The sequence below is a fragment of the Frankliniella occidentalis genome, unplaced genomic scaffold, assembly GCF_000697945.3.
Source record: "Frankliniella occidentalis isolate FOCC.00 unplaced genomic scaffold, Focc_3.1 Scaffold565, whole genome shotgun sequence".
Classification (NCBI taxonomy): Eukaryota; Metazoa; Arthropoda; class Insecta; order Thysanoptera; family Thripidae; genus Frankliniella; species Frankliniella occidentalis.
Genome location: NW_026267681.1, coordinates 128,498 through 135,410, shown reverse-complemented (window position 1 = coordinate 135,410; position 6,913 = coordinate 128,498). Strand labels below are relative to the sequence as shown.

The following is a 6,913-nucleotide window of genomic DNA, read 5'->3' as shown; positions in this document are numbered from 1 at the left end:
AGATGGCACCTCGGCGAGGCTACCAGGACCGGTATGAGAAGTACACCCAGTTACTAAAGCGCGCGCGATCGCTGGGCGGTTCTTCGAGCGTGTTCCAACTTGATTCTCTGCTGTCCGTACTTCGCTCGTCTTCATGTCGTGAATCAGCCCCTCTTATTCTCGAGCGATGAACAATGGATCAAAAAACTCAGAGGCTTTTCGGTCAGTATGTTCAAACGGTTAGATCTTACTAATTTTCTCTCTCAGCACGAGATCAAAACTGGAGTGTATCATTTTTCCAGCTACCGAGCCAAGGCTTGTGCGTATCCAACCCCCCAACATTGGCTCTTCCACCATCACAAACTCTGTAAGTGTTATGTTTTTAAGTTTTTTGTCTTCTTCTTCTGTTTTTGTTTAATTGAACACTTAACTTTTGATCTCCAAAAGCATAGAAGTAGTTTTATTGTAAAGTGTAATTTGAGATGTTTCTTTTCTCTCCAGTCCAAGTCGCTTTTCCAACATGATTACTCGACCAAATCAAACCTTAGTCACCGTGTGCCCCTCAAGCCACTAAACATCAACAACTCAAACACTACTCCTAGTAAAATAAGTGCCAATATAAGCTACTCTAACTCTTGTGTAAGTGTGAACTGTCTCCTGTTATTTTTATTAACTTCGATTAGCATACTTCTTTTATCCTGTTGAAGTATGAACATTATTTAGTTGTTTGGATAATCTTTACTTGCATTCCAGCCCAACAAAATCTATGTGCCATATTCAATACAGTCATCTGCTCCACCTCAAGTTGTGTCTATAAATCCTCGCCATTTACCATTCAAGCTTCTTAATAGCAGTAACAATGCAAATACAACTGTTCCTTTGGCTAGGGTGAATAACATAAACTGCTCAACCATATCTGTAAGTAACATTTTTTATTGCACCTGGAAGCCTCTTTTTAATTTGGCTTTGCGTTTGTGTTTTTAAATAAGCGAGCACCTGTAACATTTGCTTTTTAATTTCCAGCTTGCCAATAGCAGCATTCTTCCTCTCAAGTCTTTACCTAATATTCAAGTGGTGACTAACTCTGCTGCTGTAATTACTGCTGCTCCTGCTGTTCAATGTCAGGAGGTAGTTGAAGTACTTCCAGGTAAATTAATCTCCTGTTATCATATTATTTGTCCTGTTTTGAGCACTTATTTTTAAAGTCTGAGAACATTTTACTTTTTTGCAGCATCATCTAATGAAGTATACTTGGACAGCAATACATTTACGGTCGAAACTAATGGCTTGCTGCTTCCTCTGAGTGAGCAAGACCCTGATCTATTAAAAGCTAGGCAAAGAGCTGCTTCTGCTATAGACATTGCTGGTATTTTAAAGTCAACAGGTATGAAAAACATTTAAAGCATAATACATATACTTAGACTTGATAAGCAGTGAATAATTTTTCAAAATTTTTGTGTATTCTAAGCAGTTGCCTCAGCTTCGACATTTCAAGAACAAGATAACGTCAGCTCTGAAGAAGAAATCGATTTGGCCTCTGACTCAGACAATGAGTTATTTGTAGACAAATTCATAAATCTGAAGAATGTTCCACCAGAAGTAAAAGAAATTCTACATGGAAATGATGTACCTAACTTAAATACCACTGACTTAACAACCTCAGGAGGGGAGACAACTTGTGAGTCTGACGCATCTGCACTCAGTGATGTATTCGAAAATAAAATGAAACCAAAGAAACTTAAGTCAAGGAAGCAGAGAAACCATGCTCACCAGCAGTCAACATCAGATATTGAAAAATTAAACGATAAAGTTTTGGTGAGACACAATTAATCAGTCACTTTAGTCACCTTACATTGTATGTCACAGAAATGAATAATTATATTACTTGATTTTGCAGCGATTGCTTCCAAAAGATTACAGCTATAAAATTGTCAACATAGAAGCAGAGGCTGGGAATGATTGCGAGCAACTGATCACTACATTTCGAGTGAATGTTTCAAAGGTTGATGATGTGCTGAAATGGAAAGACCAATTTGAATTATCCAGTAATACTAATTATAGAGTTGCGCATACAAGAAAACCAAAGTCAGAAAACAGGGTCAAGTTCAAGGTCAGTGCCATTTTAGTTTAATCATTGTTAAAATATTTATTTAGGATACTTGCATACATATAGTCTAGTTTATATTCCTTTCATTTGTATTTATTTTTTTCAATTCCTGTTCAATATTTTCAGAAAACATTCAGATGTCACCATAATACATTGGCTGAAAAAAGTCACAGTAAAACACCTCATGAGAAACACACTAAGTGCCCTGCATCAATGTTAATTACTTTGAAAAACAATGAAATGAAATGGTATGTATATTTTGCATGAATGAAGTATCTACAAATAACTTACCAATCATAAAGCCTATTTGCAAATTGTAAAATCTTTGTCTTTAATTTTACAGTAGCCAAGATATTTACCTTAAAACACATCCAATGGAAATTCTTTTGAAAAGCACTCATAACCATCCTGTTGAGGCTGCTGCTGGTGACGTTCTAAGGCACAGAAGACCTTGTCTAGGAACAGTGCAGAAGTTCACTGATATGTTCAAGAATACATGCTCCCGAATAACACCAGCTTATGCCATGGAGAGAAACTTGGAAGATTTAGAAATGTCAGATCAAGACTTAATAAAGATAGGTGATGGTGCATTTGTTCCAGAAAGACCATGGGTGTACAAGTTATACAAGAAAATAATGAAAGAACAGTGTGGTGAACCGTATGGACCTGGAATGATTTCAGCTCTTGAAAAATATGTAGAAAATTACAATTCTGAATGTGGGGAAGTTTGTGCTAAATTTGGTTCAAGTGCAGATGGTAATGACCATTACATAGCTGTATGCACTCCTATGATGAAGCGGATCCATACCCATTACAAAGGATCGGGGGAAGTCATGTTCATTGACTCCAGTGGGTGTATGGACAATAACAATGCTAGAGTTTTTGTTATACTCACACCTAGTGTAGTATGTGGACTTCCCTTAGGCTTACTTATAACTTCCTCTGAAAAGGAACCAGTGGTTTTGGCTGCATTGCAGTTGTGGAAAGAAGTATTGCCTGAAAACGCATTCTATGGAAGGGGCTCCTTAGGACCCAAAATTATTATCAGTGATGCCTCTACTAGTGAGCGTAACAGTGTAAGTGACTGTTGGCCAATGGCAGTACTGCTACTTTGTCTGTTCCATGTTCTTCAGGCAATGTGGAGGTATATCTGGGACAGTCATAACGGAGTGGAGTTCAAGGACAAAGCCTATGTTTACTACTTGTTTCGGGAAATTGTGTATGCCCCAACAGTTGAAGAGTTTAATAATGCATATGAAGAGGCAATGCAAGATCAGCGACTGCTTCTATACCCTATTGTCTGGAAACACTTTGACGATTATAAGAAGAAAGCAAAAGAATGGGCACTTTGTTATAGGGTAGATCTCCTTACAAGAGGACATCACACAAACAACTTCTGTGAAGCCTGCATGCGTATCATCAAAGATACAATTCTACAACGAGCAAGAGCATACAATACTGTGCAGCTGTTGGACCTTCTACTGACTAAACTTGAAAAGCACTTCAAGAGGAAATTAGCTTTTGTTGTAAGCAATAGAATTCGTGCCAGCCGGTCATACAAGTACCGAATTAAGGCTGAGAAGCTAAAACCACTTGTGGCTGAGAGACTATTTTCCTCTGAAAATTTGTTTCGAGTTGAAAACACACAAAAGAAGACTGAGTATGTTGTGGATTCGCAACTGAATATTTGCTCGTGCCCTATTGGTATGTGTGGAGCACCATGCAAACATCAAATGATGGTAGCAAAGAAATTCAAGATTTCTAATCAGCAATTTCTGCCTACCTCTGATCCGGCATTCCGAATGATCCTATTTTTTATCATGACTGGTCACACTAACATACCTGATGGCTTTTTGAAAACTTTGAAGGGTGACAACGTAAGTGTTGACCTGAACATCAATCCAGACTACAACAATAACACTCCAACAAATGAAAACGAAAATGAAGATCAGATTGACATTCCACTGGAATCATCGGATGAGCAGCCACCTGACCTTGATTGCGTCAAGGAGGAAATTCGGAATGTGGCAGAGGATTTGTGTGACAGATTGACAAACAGCCTGTACTTGTCAGAGCCATGTCAGAAATTTGTAAAGAATTATTGGACCATTGTCAAGAGAGGTAACTTTGAATCCACCCTTGCTTCTGCCTTGGCAACATTTTCGAAGGACCAAGCCTTGTATGCTCCAACATGTCGGCGGATTAATATTAATGTGCAACCAACTGCTCCACCCAGACGGTCAAAGTGTAACCAGGGAGGTAAACATGCCCAAGCAGGGGGAAGACCGAACATGGCTGTGGTTGCAGAAACAATAGCTGTCAACCCAAGAGGTGACCATGGCTATGCCCCACCATCTAAAGTCAAGCGCAATACTCAAGTAGAGCCATCATGGTCTGTCCCACCTGTCAAGAAGCCAAAAGTACGTCATTCACTAGATTCATGTGTTGGTGCTAGTGTTCGTCTCCCAAAATAGTAATTTGGGAAATCTGGTCGTTCTCCCAAAATATATTTTATTCTTGTCATATTTTGTGATAGAGATATAAGTATTTGCCATGTGTTTGTTATTGAGTTAGAATTAATCTTAATTACTTGTCATATTCTTGTCATGTTTATGTGGTTACTAAGATTTTAAATAGTTATGGAGTATGTAATTTTGTTTATCTAATCTTTATTTATGTGTGTTATCTGTAGGTACTTATATTGAATTTTTTAAAAGTATTCTTATATCATTTATGATATCATTTGTTATACTCTAAGAATTGAATATGTGAGACATGGCTTATATAAAAAATAATAAATGTTCAAATAATTCCATTATTGTGGCATATGATTTATTTTAAAATGAAGAAACAGAAATCTAGACAGGGCTAAATCAATCAAGGCTGGCTGGCAGACATCTTCATTCTCTTGTTTTTGGTCAGAGAAAGACTTTTCCTTTTCTACAACAGAAAAAGTTGTGGCAATGAACTAAAAACTTAATTTTGAAAGGAAACAATGTGATAGAAACAACAAGAGTACTTACGACGATGGTCTTATTAGTTGGTGAGAAAGGAGATGTGAAGCGTAGTGCAGAGGGCATCCTTACTGCACCTTCAAATACAGCTAATGAACCATCATTGTTTTCATGTTTTACTGCAGACTCATGGCTTTGACAGACAGGAATAAGAGAAACTACTGAAAAATTTGTCACGTTAGACCCAGATGAAGGAGGAAAGGCTGATACAGTAGTTTCTTCAGACCCAGGATGAGGGTGGAAGAGAAGGAATTGCTAACACAGTAGTTTCTCCAGAGCCAGATTGAGTGGGTGGAGTAGGAGAAGGAACTGCTGACACACTAGTTTCTTCAGACTCAGATTGAATGGGTGGAGTAGAGGGAGCTGCTGACACAGATATTTCTTCAGACTCAGATGGAATGGGTGGAGTAGAAGGAACTTCTGACACAATTATTTCTTCAGACCCAAGTTGAGTAGGAAGAGCAGAAGATAATAAAGTCGTTGCAACTGCTTGAGTTGGAAGAGCAACTGTTGATATGTTAGTGGTTTCATGAGTGTCAACGGCAGTTTCTTGAATTTGATCTACATCATCATAGTTTTGACAGCTACAATTTGGACAGAGCACAGTACCTAAAATAAAAAAAATGTACTACAATATTTTTCTTTTATATGTTAAATACTTAAGATATTTGATCAATATTAATTTATACCATTGCTCGCCTTAACACGTATGCAGTGCACATGGAAGTGATTGTGGCAAACACCACATTGAGCAGAAACTCTGACAAATTTTAAACAGTACCAATGAGAAAATACGATTTGACACTGTTACACCGCATAAATAGAGTCAGGATTAATTTTGCCATACCTGATATTTGAGGTGGTGGTGTTACGCTTTAAATCATTATTGCAAACACAAACAGTTAAAAAGTAGGTGCTTGAATTAGCAGTTTTAATGGGTGGCACGACAGCAGCTTCATGTGCCGTTGCATTGTTGGACATGGCTTTCTCACTGACACATTTCCTACAGTGCCACGTATTCAGCTTTTCCACTGAAAAATGATAATAAATAATGCACTACATGTATTCACTCAAAATCAATAAGTATAGAAACTGTCCCTTGAGCAAGACAGGGCCACAGGCAGAATACATATCATCAAATACAGTTGATCCGGGTAAGTATAATTAAGAGATGTTACAAACCTGCTTTTTTGGTAAGACCGACACAGCTACCGTGATGCCACACATCGCAGGAGTCACAACAAATCCAAAACCTGGGACAGAATAGAATTTTTCTGGATAAATGATGTTTTTTTTGGAAACTTGAACCAAAGGAAACATGGCCATGAAATGGTCATGTATAAGCTAAAGAGGCAAGAATTGAACTTACGTTTTGTTGGACTTATTATCACACAGAGGACATATGTCCGAAGCCATCCTGAATTTTAACACCGAAACTAGAACTTAGCCAACGGGATTTGTTGCTAGAGGACGGGCTGGCATTTGGCGGGACAAGTGTCTCAGCTAAGATAGATTTGGAGAACGCGCCTGCGTCGCATGCTTCTCATACCAGTCCCGGTAGCCTCGCCGAGGTGCCATCTCGGGGCTCCCAGGACAAGTGTACCGCAAATGGAATACGAGCCTCCCCTTACCAAATTTGTGTCGACACGAATCGCAAAGTGTCGACACATTCGAGAATTCGGACACACTCAAAGGGGCAGACTTGGCAGACTTCAAGCTTTACCAACGACTCAATGAGAGAGTGAGAAAGGTCGGCGTGATGTGACGTGATGTGTGTAGCCAGACAGACCACTTCCACTGAGGAGGGGGAGGG

General features: G+C 38.8%; 2 protein-coding genes across 2 annotated transcripts; both read left to right on the top strand.

Moving 5' to 3' along the window:
* Positions 1–59: 59 nt before the first annotated feature.
* On the top strand, positions 60–1,092 carry LOC127751569 (uncharacterized). The gene is made up of 2 exons (XM_052275298.1): positions 60–618; positions 733–1,092. The coding sequence occupies exons 1-2, from the start codon at positions 208–210 to the stop codon at positions 961–963; spliced, it is 642 nt and encodes a 213-aa protein (XP_052131258.1). The 5' UTR covers positions 60–207; the 3' UTR covers positions 964–1,092.
* A 1,124-nt stretch (positions 1,093–2,216) lies between these two features.
* Positions 2,217–5,251, top strand: LOC127751567 (uncharacterized). Its single transcript, XM_052275296.1, has 2 exons — positions 2,217–2,334; positions 2,430–5,251. Exons 1-2 carry the CDS (start codon positions 2,300–2,302, stop codon positions 4,558–4,560), a joined length of 2,166 nt encoding a protein of 721 aa, XP_052131256.1. The 5' UTR covers positions 2,217–2,299; the 3' UTR covers positions 4,561–5,251.
* The last annotated feature ends 1,662 nt before the right edge of the window (positions 5,252–6,913 follow it).

Excerpts from the sequence above, each read along its gene's own strand:
- LOC127751567 (XM_052275296.1), top strand. The coding sequence starts at position 2,300 with ATGTTAATTACTTTGAAAAACAATGAAATGAAATG. Across the intron at positions 2,335-2,429 it reads AAAAACAATGAAATGAAATG|TAGCCAAGATATTTACCTTA; the intron begins GTATGTATATTT and ends TTAATTTTACAG.
- LOC127751569 (XM_052275298.1), top strand. The coding sequence starts at position 208 with ATGTTCAAACGGTTAGATCTTACTAATTTTCTCTCTCAGCACGAGATC. Across the intron at positions 619-732 it reads TAAGCTACTCTAACTCTTGT|CCCAACAAAATCTATGTGCC; the intron begins GTAAGTGTGAAC and ends CTTGCATTCCAG.